The sequence below is a fragment of the Diabrotica virgifera genome, chromosome 4, assembly GCF_917563875.1.
Source record: "Diabrotica virgifera virgifera chromosome 4, PGI_DIABVI_V3a".
NCBI lineage: Eukaryota > Metazoa > Arthropoda > Insecta > Coleoptera > Chrysomelidae > Diabrotica > Diabrotica virgifera.
Genome location: NC_065446.1, coordinates 139,735,760 through 139,750,381, shown reverse-complemented (window position 1 = coordinate 139,750,381; position 14,622 = coordinate 139,735,760). Strand labels below are relative to the sequence as shown.

The 14,622-nt window shown below is 30.5% G+C and overlaps 1 protein-coding gene across 1 annotated transcript in view; it reads right to left on the bottom strand.

The window, feature by feature from the left end:
- The window catches only part of LOC114341929 (dihydrolipoyl dehydrogenase, mitochondrial), a 155,117-nt gene that overhangs the window by 24,546 nt on the left and 115,949 nt on the right, over positions 1-14,622 (bottom strand). Inside the window, exon 6 of the mRNA XM_050648403.1 lies at positions 175-399. Coding sequence (XP_050504360.1) covers positions 175-399 — 225 coding nt within the window. The remainder of the gene's footprint in view (positions 1-174; positions 400-14,622) is intronic.

The window sequence follows — 14,622 nt, the reverse complement described above, 5'->3', positions numbered from 1 at the left end:
TATGCATACTTCGATAGCTTGGATTCAGTTCGCTTCGGGATACACCACAGGCGGCTCTGTAGACGCTGAAAAGCAGAAAACTTAGCCAGCCGATGGTGGTGGCCCCGAATCAAATTTAATCTAAAGCTGTCTTTCCTAATTCCTGAAATTTTAAACTTTACACCATCTACTCACCACTTCCGTTTTGCTCGAATCTTTTCCGTCTTCGATATTAACTTTAATAACACCTCCTTCTCTTGAGGCTCCAGTCACTTTGGTACCGAGCTTGAATTTGAGACCTTGCTTCGAAAGAATCTTCTGCAAAGATTTCGCCACCTCCGCGTCGATACCGGCACCGCCGATGCTGGGCAAGAATTCTATGGCGGTTACTTCGGATCCCAAACGGGACCAAACTGAACCCTAAAATGTAAAATGTTGATTAAATTTCTCAATAAAATAATTTTTTATTTCAAATTGTTTCACAATACCAGGGTTGTCTTTTAAGTTTTGCATATAGCCTAAAGATAAAAAAATATAGACTTGAAAGTACTTTATTGCTTTTCAAAAGATCGCTAAGATCGATACACCTTTGCATAGAATAGAATAGAATAGAATATCTTTATTTATCCAATTCGATCACAATGTGATATAGGACAAGTCATGTTAGTACATAAAACATAATCAACAAGTCATAGGACAGTTACATAAAATACAATTAACAAAATATAATTTAATAAAAAAATATATGCAATATAGAGCGTCTCTGAACCCCTTCGGTCCTCATTCCCTGCAGTCTTTTATTAAGTGAAAGTAATCATTTAGGTTGTAAACGCATAATTGGATCAAGCATGATTTTAATTTATTTTTGAATTTTTGAATATTATTTTCATTTCTCATATCAAGTGGCAAACAGCTGTAAAACTTAGATCCTGCAAAATCAGGGCTAGTTTCAAAAAGAGTTGTGGAATGTTTACACACGCTTATCAACCTCCCGTGCCTTGTCGGGTAACTATGATAATCAGAGTTGAGGGTAAAATTTTGAAATTTAGTTTTAACATGAATAATACACTTATAATGGGAAATAAGCCACAATATTATTAAAAAATGATTTTTATTAACGTTTCGACGCCCAAATCGGGTGCCGTTGTCAAAATACAAAATACTACTAGTATTAATACAAAATACAAAATACTAGTAGTATTTTGTATTTTGACAACGGCACCCGATTTGGGCGTCGAAACGTTAATAAAAATCATTTTTTAATAATATTGTGGCTTATTTCCCCAATATAAATAGTTAAAATACACTTATAAATATATAAAGCATGGAAAACAACAGTCTGTGTTCAATAAAATATTTACAACATGATTCTCTATTATCAATATTCAATATCAGTCTCAGAATTCTCTTTTGAGTTATAAAAACTCTAGAAGAGTTCCTAGAGTTTCCCCACAAGACAACATTATAGGCCATATATGAGTAAACCAATAAAATAAACATAGTACACACTTATCAATTGATTGGTATTAAACAGAGTTTTCAACTGGATGATCGCATAGTAACCCTTATTCATATTTTTGCAGACTTTAGTAACATTCTCATCCCATGTCATATTACTTTCTAGAATGCTACCAAGAAATAATGTTTTATCACTAAAAGGTATTTCCTCAGAACTAACTGTGATCTTATAATCATGGGGTGGCTTACTGCGCGAGTAGAACTGCATACATAAAGTTTTCTTTTCATTTACCATTAAAGAGTTCCTTTTACACCAGGTTGTAAATTCCTGTGCTACCAAGTTCATTTTGGATATGAGTTCAACTTCAGTTGACGCGTCAACTAAAACTGTTGAATCATCTGCATAGAGAACTGCACGATCTGCAGTTAAAAAATTTATCAAGCCATTGACATATAATAGAAATATTAAGGGTCCCAATACGGAGCCCTGCGGTACACCTTGATCAAGATTAAAAACAGATGACTTCTAATTATCGATTTTTACTAGGAATTTACGATGTTGTAAGTATGACCTTAACCAGTTCAAGAAATGACCCCGAAAACCAAGGGCTTCTAATTTATGCAGTATAATTTTAATGTCAATAGAGTCAAAAGCCTTAAGTCAAAAAAGAGTGCACCCACATACCTCTTTCCATCCAAAGCAGCGTGGATATAATTAAATAATGAAATAGAAGCACTCTCTGTAGATTTATTAGGAAGAAACCCATGCTGAGATTTATTTAAGATATCATATTTGTTCAGAAAATTTAACATTTTATTGTAAATACACTTTTCGATAATCTTAGAGAGTACACTTGTTACAGTGATTGGCCTGTAATTATCAACCAAACATGGATCTCCCTTTTTGAAAATTGGACTAACTACTCCTGTTTTAAGGTCACTTGGAAACATGCCATTCTTGACAGATAGGTTGATGATGTGAGACAGAACTGGAGATATATATGAAGAAATGTATTTTATTATTTTACTGGGGATTTGGTCAATACCTACTGAGCTGGTATTGTTTAAGGAAGATATAACATTCTCAATATCAAATGGTGAGACCTCAGAAAAAAAGAATGTGTTATTAATTGTCATAGTTGTGAAATCTTTAAAGGTATAGTTATTGAAATGTTTTAATAATGTGTCTTTAACTGATGTACAAAAATACTCACCAAAGGGCCTAGCCGGGTAAGATGATGAAAACTGCCCCCAACTCGATTCGAATTCCATATAGGTCAACGTTTAGCATATATAGTGAAACTAACTTTCTGAAATTTTTAGCCCCCTAGGTGGTCATGTGACCCACCTAGAGCCTAATTGGGGTTTTTATGTTTTTATTTTTTATCTCAGCCGCATCGAGAACTAGCGAAAAACTTTTGGCGGGAAATTTAAATTTTAGAACGATTTTAAAATTTTAAATGAGTATAAAAAAATAACTACGACATTCGTTTTCACCAAAAGAATATATAACGTGTATTTTTGCATAATATTTCACCCTGGATCTTTTTAAATTTTTAAAATTGGTGAAACGCACCTTTAAAAATAAAAAATCGCATTTTTTCGGTTTTTTTTTGTTTTTTTGATACAATTTTATACATATTTTTCAAAAAAGTTTTCAAAAAACACCATCACTTGAATAGGTAAAAAACTGAAAAATAATTGGGGTTTACTTAATAAAAATTTTTTGTAATGCCATCCATTTTCAAGATACAGGGCGTTGAAGAAAACAAAATTTTACACATTTTTTACGATTTTGCCGAAACTACTGGCAGCATTGTAATAAAATTTGGCGAGTTTTAAGAGGTAGTTGTTGTGCATTTTTTGACATAGAATTAAGAATTTTATATTTATCATTGGCGCGCATAGGGGTAATGGTCTGAACTTTTTAAAGAAAAAAGATAGTACGCCACTGACATATTTCAAATTAACAATCGTTTTTGAATTCCTCGTTCAATTTGTGACAAAAAATCTATCTTCCTATTTTTTCATACGACGAGCCATTTTTATTCAAAAAATAAAACATCTTAACCGTTACAAAGTATTCGAACTTCTATGAAATAAAATACTACTATTAGTAGTTTCTACATCTACATAAACTCGTACATCCATTTTAAAAACTAATTCGAATACTTTGGAAGCGTTAAGATATTTTATTTTTTGGAGCAAAACGGCGCCTCGTATGAAAAAATGAGAAGATAGTTTTTTTATCGCAAATTGAACGAAGAATTTAAAAATGATTGTTAATTTGAAATATGTCAGTGGCGTACTATCTTTTTTGTTTGAAAAGTTCAGACCATTACCCCTAAGCGCGCCAATGATGCGAATACCAAATCTTTAATTTTATGTCAAAACATGCACAATAACTACCTCTTAAAACCCGCCAAGTTTTATTACAATATTGCCAGTAGTTTCGGCAAAATCGTAAAAAATGTGTAAAATTTTGTTTTCTTCAACGCCCTGTATCTTGAAAATGGATGGCGTTACAAAAAATTTTTATTAAGCAAACCCCAATTATTTTTCAGTTTTTTACCTACACCAGTAACGGTGTTACCTTTTTTGAAAAATATGTATAAAATTGTATCAAAAAATGAAAAAAAAAACCGACAAAATGCGGTTTTTTATTTTTAAAGGTACGTTTCACCAATTTTAAAAATTTGAAAAAATTCAGGGTGAAACATTAAGCAAAAATACACGTTATATTTTTTTCGTGAAAACGAATGTCTTAGTTATTTTTTTATACTCATTTAAAATTTTAAAATCGTTCTAAAATTTAAATTTCCCGCCAATAATTAAAAAAAAAATTTTCGGACAGAACTTTTTAAAGCTTACAACTTTTTTTATTTAAAGTTTTTCGCTAGTTTTCGATGCGGCTGAGATAAAAAATAAAAACATACAAACCCTAATTAGGCTCTAAGTGGGTCACATGACCACCTAGGGGGCTAAAAATTTCAGAAAGTTAGTTTCACTATATATGCTAAACGGTGACCTATATGGAATTCGAATCGATCACGAAAACACTTTTCATCATCTTACCCGACTAGGCCCGTTGTTTGTTATCTGTTCTGGATGTATCAATAATTTATTATTATCAGTAGTAATTGCACAAGAGCTCTGAAATTATTGAATTTTTCCCGAGTGACACTTTCGACCGTTTTAATTTCAGAGCCGAAGGCGAGTGAAATTATGTCAAAGTGTCACGAGAGCAAAAATTCTATATTAATTTCAGAGGTCGAGTGCAATTTGTTGCGATTATTTCACGAATAAAACTGTTCAAAACCAAAATTTTATTGTAATTTATTTATGTAAGTACCATTAAACACACAGTTTTTATAAATATTTGACGATTGAAAGTCATCACTTTTATAATTTTTAAAACATTAATTGTCATTAATGTCACTGAATGTATTTTTTCGTAGCAACGAAGGGCATCTGACGTAATATACTTAACGACGGGACAAAAATTATCGATTTAATTCAGATATCTGTAGCTTTCTATTGGTCAGAATCTCCTATGAATGAAATAATCAGTAATACTCCACTCAATATTGTTTTTATTTTTACCAGTTTGACGATTCACAGTTTTCGAAATCTCCTTCCTTCTTTTATTATTATTTTGGTTATGTAAATAACTTTGATAGGAGGCTTTTTTGTATCCTTTACCTTACGGATAAAGTTGGCCTTCTGTATTTTATAGTTAAACATTAAATCTGGATTACCACTAACATTCGCTAGCCAAAATAAATCTTTTAGATCTGTACTAAGCTGAAGAATTTCAGTATTGATCCAATTTCTGTTGGTATTATTAGTTATGCGTTTTGATATTAAAGGACATGTTGTATCAATATGATAGGAGACAGAGTTCAAAAAAGCTCTATATGCATCATCTATATCATTTGAATATGTATAAACATTTTCGAAATTCTCAGAATCAAGACTCAACAAAAGATTAGACAAACAATTTTTTGACAAGTTTCTATAAGTAGCTTACTGGGATGTAGCAGTATTGTTACTCTCAGATATATTTAAACTGAAATGAAGTCCTAGATGATCACCTAAATTGTAGTTCACCACAGCCTCATTGTATAGTTGAGGAATATTAGTAAGAAAATAATCTAGTTTTGATCGTGAAATTACACTGTTTTAGTTTGTAAATATCCTAGTTGGTTCAGTATTATTACAGTTAAGTTACATTAATATAGATTTTTCCCTGGACTCTTTAAGATAATCAATATTAAGATCACCACAAAGAATAATAAAATCATATTTAACGTAACACATATTAAATACATGATATATATGATATATATATATATATATATATATATATATATATATATATATATATATATATATATATATATATATATATATATATATACATATATAATTTATGTATAAAAATATCAATATCCCGATTAGGGGAGCGATACACATTGAGTAAACAAATTTTTTTTGAGCCACATCTAAAACTAATACAACAACACTAAAAGTTAAAATCTTGACAGATGTTCGTGAGAAAACTTGAATTATTAAATTTAAAATTAACCTTTACAAATGTAAGTACACCACCGTGTATATGATCACTTCGATTATAGTACGAACCTAAGAGATAATTAGGAAGATAAAGAGAATTTATATTGTTGTCGTTACACCATGATTCGCATATATATAGTAAATCCGGACTTTCAGTTTTAAGTTATAATTCGATACGATTTATTTTGTTTACAATATATTGAGAGTTAATACATACGATTTTAAGTTGATTGGTATTGCCTTTAAACTTATTTGTAGTATCTAGTTTGCCTGATGCCGGCAATTATTTCTGGTTTTGTTGGTGACTGCGGTTGGTAAAATTCTTGTACTTGAAGTCAAAACGACGAACCATTGAACCTTCAGGCCAGATGCTGGGATTGAAGACTTCATTTTTGTAATCCAATGGATATGAAACTTTAAAAGCTTCCTTGGTACTCGGTAACCTTTATCTTCTTGCAGTAGAAATTGATATTTGAAGCATTTACCTTTAAATAATTGGTCAAGTCTTCGGTTGTCGTTTCAGGATGCAATTGATAAACACTTAAAAATCCAAGTTTTGGAACTGTCTTCACTTCTATAGATGAATTACAGTTAGAAGCTGTTCCAGTAATAGGTTTGTTAAACATCTTAGCTGCTTCTACTGCATGTCGCACTTGTTCTTCAGTGATTTTGTTTACCTTTGTATTGAGGTTAGAGTTATCACGACGGGGTCGTACATATCTGTCACTCTTATCATATACAGATGTATGTTGTGTTGTCTATTCAGAAGGCATTAAGCCTGTTGATAGTTGGCGCGCCACCTGTTCCTTTTCTGAGATACCAATAGAGGAATTTGGCGTCTGATCTCTTGATGTTTTTATTGATTTTTTTCCGTCAAGACATAATTGCAATAATTCGATCAATGTTTCTTGTTCATAAGCCCTTTTCTCGAGGTGATGAATCAACTTACGCTATGATTCTTTATCTTGTTGTAACAGCCTATTTTCTATGTATAACCTGTGGGTTTCATTGCTATTTGAAATAGTCTCGTCGATAGTTTTTTCTTCACTTTTTAACTCTCACTTTTTACACTTATTACACACTTTTTCACTTAAAAAACTTTTGATTATCACATTATTAATGGTATTAGGTAGACAATTGTTAACAATTATTTCAATTAATTGCTCTTTTTTAAGTTTTGCGAGCTCAACCGAAATCACAGACACTTCAGTCGGCGCCATCTTCAAATCTATACGTTCAGACCAATTGGTAAAATAGTTACATATTCCAATCTTTAGATGACAACTGCAAAATCGCTGTTTTAAAGGCATAGATGGCTTCTTCTGGCGACTTGAATTGCTGCCAGCGCATTAAATTATTAATCTTTGGGAACGTGAAGAAGTCATTGGGACTTAGGTCGAGGTTATACAGTGAATGGTTTAACAATTCGATGTTTTGAACTCTAAAAACTCTTATTATATATTCGGGCAATGTGAAAACATGCATTGTCCTGATGTAGGATGATTCGCCGTTGTGTGTTGCTTTGTCAGAATGTCGCCATAACTTCCGGTAAACAAACGGTTATATACCCATCAAAAGTAACCGTTCTTCGATCTTCTAAGCAATTATTGTTACCACCTGACCAGAACTACTGTTGCGTATCTAGTAAGTTGTATATATTAAGTATGTACATAGTAAGTTTAGGAAATTTACTTGCAATAAATATAAAAAAGTGGGGCATATTGAGGCAGCATGTAAAGTTCGGAGAAATAATTTTGTTCGGAGAAATTTACTTGCAATAAATATAAAAAAGTGGGGCATATTGAGGCAGCATGTAAAGTTCGGAGAAATAATTTTGTAGAATATGTAGACACCGATGTAGTCTAGAGAAATAAGATTTTTCTCGTGACACATCCCCCTCCAGGCCGAAACCAAATTTTTTGAGTAGTATGGACATCTATATTAATAACCTATATGTTTCCTGCAGCCGATTTTGATGATATACATATTTATAAACAAATGAAGATCAAAAAACGCTAAATTTTCTCTTTTTTCGTCTATTACTAAAAAGTGAAGCACTTTAAACAAATTTGAGAGTAAGAAACTCATAAATCGTATAAAAAAAACTTCAATATGGCGTTCGCTGCATATGTCTATCCTTATTTGTTGCTTAGAAAATTGCAAAATAAGTCATAAAATTTGAGTTTTTATAAATGTTCATAGTTTATGTAAAAATTAAGTTAGAACCTTCTTATTACACGGATTAATGAGCCTACTGGTGCTTAAATTATATTCTAAATTTTAAAGCAATTGGTCAAATACACTTGCGATCATAAAAAGCGGGTCACTCGATGAATTATTCAAGTTAGATGTCTCGAATTTTCTAAACCTGTTGTCCGATTTGAGCGATTTTTTTAGTATGTAATAGCCTTATTCTTTAGCAATATCGCTATAATAATATTGTTGCTAGACAGGTAAATTGCCATTGTATACCGGGTGTAACAATCATACTGTGTTTATTCCTCAAAGTTCGGAACACCCTGTGGAATGTTTTAGCATAGATAAAATATATTGAAATTAAAACTCAATTGTAGCCTTAGGCTTTCTTAACATTTTCTTTTTTGATTTAATTGTTTGTGTTGGATAATAAAAAAGTTAGGCACGTTAATAACTAGCCATGTTCTTCATCAATACAGGGTGTTTCTAAATAAGTGCGTTAAGCTTTAAGGGGTAATTCTGCATGAAAAAATAATGACAGTTTGCTTTATAAACGTATGGCCGCAAATTCTTCGGTTTCGAGATAAGGGATGTTGAAGTTTTTCTTACAAACTGACGATTTATTTATTGCTCTAAAACCCGTAGAGATATGCAAATTAAATTTGGTAGGTTTTAAGAGGCAGTTATTGTGCATTTTTTGACATACAATTAATAATTCTATATTCATCATTGGCGTGCATACGGGTATAAACATTTTAGATACATCCCGTATGCACGCCAATGGTGAATATAAAATTCTTAATTGTATGTCAAAAAATACGCCATAACTACCTCTTAACATCTACCAAATTTCATTTGAATATCACAACCGGTTTTAGAGCAATAAATAAATCATCAGTTTGTAAGAAAAAATTCAACATCCCGTATCTCGAAACCGAAGAACTTGCGGCCATACGTTTATAAAGCAAACTGTCATCATTTTTTCATGCAGAATTACCCCTTAAAGCTTATCGCACTTATTTAGAAACACCCTGTATTGATGAAGAACATGGCTAGTTATTAACTTGCCTAACTTTTTTATTATTCAACATAAACAAATAGATCAAAAAAGAGAATGTTAAGAAAGCCTAAGGCCACAATTGAGTTTTAATTTCAATTTATTTTATCTATGCTAAAACATTCCACAGGGTGTTTCGAACTTTGAGGAATAAACACAGCATGATTGTTACACCCGGTATACAATGAACCTGTCCAGCAACAATTTTATTATAGCGATATTGCTAAAGAATAAGGCTATAACATACTAAAAAAAAACACTCAAATCGGACAACAGGTTTAGAAAATTCGAGACATCTAACTTGAATAATTCATCGAGTGACCGCTTTTTATGATCGCAAGTGTAGTTTAAAAGTTATTTAATTTGTTTATCCCAAATTAATTTTTTTTGCAACACTATAAATCAGAAAATGATGAGGTTACAGTAATACTTCGGACAGTTTATGAAAGAAGAAGATTTATACTATTAACTTGATTTAAAAAAAATGACAAAAATCATTTTAAATAGTTTAAAATTATTTTGCAAGAACATGTCGATTTTTTGCTTATAAACAATTAGAATAACTTTTTCACGGTTACCCATAGAAAACTTCTTTTTTCATATTTAAGAAAGACTGAATTTTTATACACATTTGGAAAGAAAAACAATTGTCCTACGATAATTGGGGACGAAGTTAGCCCCCCTTCTTGTTTTAATTCACAGCAGCTTTGTTTATAACAATTAAGAAATAAAATTAGCCGCATTTGAAAGAACATACTTCAAAGTTTTAATGTACCAGATATAAAAAAGATTTCCTTTCAAGGAAATCGTCCACAAACCTTAAGAATGTGGCCCTTAAAATCGGCCTGCCTTGAAACTTGGGATAGCGATGAGAAGAGGGATAGCTGTTAACTGTATCTCTGGTTCTCGATTATTTATCTCGACGTTTCTTTTTTTAATTTGTATGTACTTTTTACGTTCATTACGAATATGCATTATTTAAATAAATTAATTATTATATACACTATCAAAATTGTTTAAACAATTTTTTTAAATTTTTTAAATAATATTTGATATAACTTTTATTGTAAAACGTACATATTATTTATAATTAATATATACTAATTCTATTCAATTATTCCTAAAACTAACATTGGTTTATAATATTGAGTTGAAAATAAAAAATATCAAATAAACTAGGTTTTATTTCTTGATAAACATGCTACTAGATAAATGAAAAATGAAATGTAACAAAATTAGAGGACAAAAAGAACAAAATTATTTTCAGAAATTTTCTACAATATTCTAATAATAATTGTATCTAACAACATTGCAAGTTATAATTTTAAGATTGTAAAAAAACAAAAATGAAGATATTTAATACATTTTGGTATGAGAACAAGACTATTAAAATAAAATAAATGGAGATTGATCTAGGATTACTTGTATTTTTATGAAAAACGTAACAATTATCAGTTACCTATTTATTACAAGTTATTGTAAATTCAAGTGCATATGAGCCACTCCTATGATTGCCAACAAAGTCTTCTAAAAATATTGTAAAAGAATTTCCAAAAATTGTTTACACAATTTAAATAGTTAATTAAATAACCACTTTATTATCAAAAAACCTATCCGTAACGTACGCAAACAGTACATACAGATTAAAAAAAGAAACTTCAAAATAGATAATAGAGAAATATAGAGGTTTTGGTTATCGAAGTCCATAAAATATTTATATCTCTGTACTAACAGGTACTCGGTGCAACCAGTTTTTCAAGAGCAGGCAGTTTATTTTAATAAAATATCTGGTATAAAGAAGATCTGTTGATTGGATCGGTACTAAATGTTCTTAGCTGGATTTCCAACCACAATCAATTACGTTTATCTCTTGTTTGGTGGTTGTGTAACTTCAATTTTTCATTCATCTAATAGCATGTTTAGCAAAAAAAATAAAACCTAGTACAGTTGAGTTTTTTTGATTTCCATACTATTTTTAGAAACAATTGAATGGGATAACTATGTATTATATTATTCATAAATATTTATGTTTTGTGATTAAAATTACTTCAAATATTATTAAAAAAAATTGAAAAAAAATTTTTAAACTTTGATTGTGTTAACAATTAATTTATTTAAATAATGCATATTCGTATTGAAAAAGAAAATAATCGTTTTCGTTTTGATTCAATTCGAGTCTCTTGCCATCCTCTGACACAGTGTTTCTGGGTCTCTACCCTTTATCGAAGAGGCTATTGCAAGTAGACTGAATTGAATCAACTCGAGACGAAGAAGAACTGCATCTATTAAAATAGGTATTCTGAGACGCATTGTTGGAGAAGCTCCTCCTAGCGGCGCCGCTTGATACTATCGTATCTCGGTTAACAGAATCCTGACTCTTGGTCGAAATTTTTTTTTTTTTTTTTTAACTAAGTTAATGGCACTGGCGTAGCCAAAAGGCCAGTCATGTATTGGTCGAAATTTATTTTATTTATTTTGATATTCGTATTGTACGCAAAAAGTACATACAATTAAAAAAAAAATAAACGTCGAAATCCATAGGCGAGAACCAGAGATACAGCTAACAGTTCCTTCCCCCTTCTCATCGATCTCCCAAGTTTCAAGGCCGGCCGATTTTAAGAGTCATATTTTGAAGCTTTGTGGATGATTTCTTTGAAAGTATATATTTTTTATATTTGGTACATTCAAACTTTGGAGTATGTTCTTTCAAATGTGACTGATTCGATTTCGCAATTGTTATAAAGAAAGCTGCTGTGAATTAAAAAAGGGAGGGCCAACTTCGTCCCTAATTGTCCTAGGACAAATTTTTCTTTTTTCAAATTTTTATAAAAATTCAGTTTTTCTAAATATGAAAAAATAATTTTTCTGCGGGTAATGGTTAAAAAGTTATTCTAATTGTTTATAAGCAAAAAATCGACAAGTTCTTGCAAAATAATTTTGTAGTATTTAGAAATATTTTTTGTTATTTCTTTTTAATCAAATTAATAGTATAAATCTTCTTCTTTCATAAACTATCCAAAGTATTACTGTATCTTCATCATTTTCTGACTTCAGTGTTGCAAAAAAAAATTAATTTGGGATAAACAAATTAAATAACTTTTAAACTATTTCCTCAATTATGCTTTGAAATTTAGAGTATAATTTAAGCACCAGAAGTCCCAGCATTTCGTGTAACAAGAAGGTTCTAAGTTAATTATTACATAAGTTATGAATATTTATAAAAACTCTATTAAAATTATTTTGCAATGAAAATTTATTATTTATTTTGCAATTTTCTAAGCAACCAATACGGATAGATATATTCAGCGAACGCCAAATTGAAGATTTTTTTATGATGTATGAGTTTCTTACTCCCAAATTTGTTTAAAATGCTTAACTTTTTGGTAATAGACGAAAAAAGCGAAAATTTAGCGGTTTTTAATCTTCATTTGTTTATAACTATGTATATCATCAAAATCGGCTGCAGGAAACATATAGGTTATTATTATAGATGTCCATACTATTTAAAAAAATTGGTTTCGGCCTGGAGGGGGTTATGTCACCAACAGGATATTTTTTCCTTATTTCTCTGAACTAATGATATAGATGCTGAGAATGGTGGAACGAAAGAGGTCAAAAAAATAAAAAAAAAAGAAAAATTCTTGTGGCTATCGTCTAAAAGTTGTGTCAGGTGATGAAAACAATTGGTGCGAGAGCATTTTGAAATAAAAAAATATCTTGAGGTTCCATATTGGATTTGAAAAATGAAGAAACAAAAAAATTATTTTTGTCGGAAAAATCAATATGGCTTTGATCAAATTTCAATGATAGTGTTTTACCAACTAAGTGTAAGATTCTTTATTCGTAATGAACTTAAGTTGACAAATAATATCTAATAAAGATCCATCTATCGCCGACGTCTTGAATGCCGTTGCAACGAAAGTAGAACAAATATGAATAAAAGCTTCTATTCCAACATTATCGCATTCAAGATATGATTAAAAATATTTATACAGAGTATCAAAATCTTAAGCGATACACAAAAAATCAGCAAGCATCTGATTCATACAGAGAAAAGATTTGCCAGTTTCAAAATAGTCCATTGAAATGTTACATTTAGTGTGCATTTCTTAGAGGAGTCAATTTTATTTTTTTTTTAAGTGTAGGGATGTTCAGTAGAAGCTTAAGTTTAAGTTTTTGGGGTTGAGGCCTTTGTCCCCCGGCCGCCATCTTGGAAAAAGAGGTGCAAAGGGCTTTCGCACTGTATCTCGTAAACTAGTTACCCTACAGAAAATTTAATTTTACATAAAATGAAGCCAAATTAAATTTTCTACAATTTACTATCTATTACTTTTTATCGTAAAGTGACCAACAAAAAAGTTATAAACAAAAATAAGAGAAAATTTTGTAAGAAATTTCCTTTTGGAGGTTATAACTTTTTTTACGTTCATTTCACAATAAAATAACATCATAGCGATTTTGTAGAGAATTTTTCAATAAACAATTTTCACTATAAAGTTGTTTAATTTTATTTATTATCTAGGTTTTACAGCGCTCCAAACTTGACCAGATTCTCGAATTCTCATTAAAAATTATGCTTTTCTATCTATATATTAGGAGCGGCATTAACCGTTATGCCAACCACGAAAATCAAATTGAATCAAGGTGAATGATCAATTTTGGTCTATTTTTATGTTTTAGAGGTCGCTGAATCCGAATATGAAGTTTATTTTTATCTAGAGTTGGTGGAACATGTTAAAAAAATAAATTTTATACAAAAATGTCAAAAATCAATTTTGATAGATTTTTCAAAGGGTACCCCCGTTAAGATAGGCAAAATGCCCTCACTCTCAGAATTCAATTTTTTAAATTTTTTTACGTTCTGTGCAATTAAAAAATGAGATAACGCGGATTTTTAGCTCGCCACCCCCCTTACCCCTCCCCCACAGCGAAAAACGTAGATTTTTAGATTTAATTTTTTTCGTTGGGTTGCAATCGATTTAAAAATTATAACTGCTATAACTTTTTTTGGAGGGGGCTGCAGGTCCAATTTTTTTGCATTTTGTGTATTTTATCAAAAGATATCTCCCTGATTTTTTTCAGATTTTTCCGTCAGGTGCGCCATCTTGAAAAATCCGGAAAACTGTTTTTTTAGGGGGGTTTTGGGGATTTTCTCCATTTTATAGACTGCAACATAGATCAACTCAAGGTTTTGTTATTAGATTATGTATAAATTAAAATAACTGAGTATATTAGGAAATTCAAAAATTGAGCGAAACACTTTTAAAACCCCCAAAAACCATGTTTGTTTAAAGTTTGTTAAGGATTTTTGCGGGTCTAATTATATTTTTTGAGGTCGATACAGCCTGAATATTTTT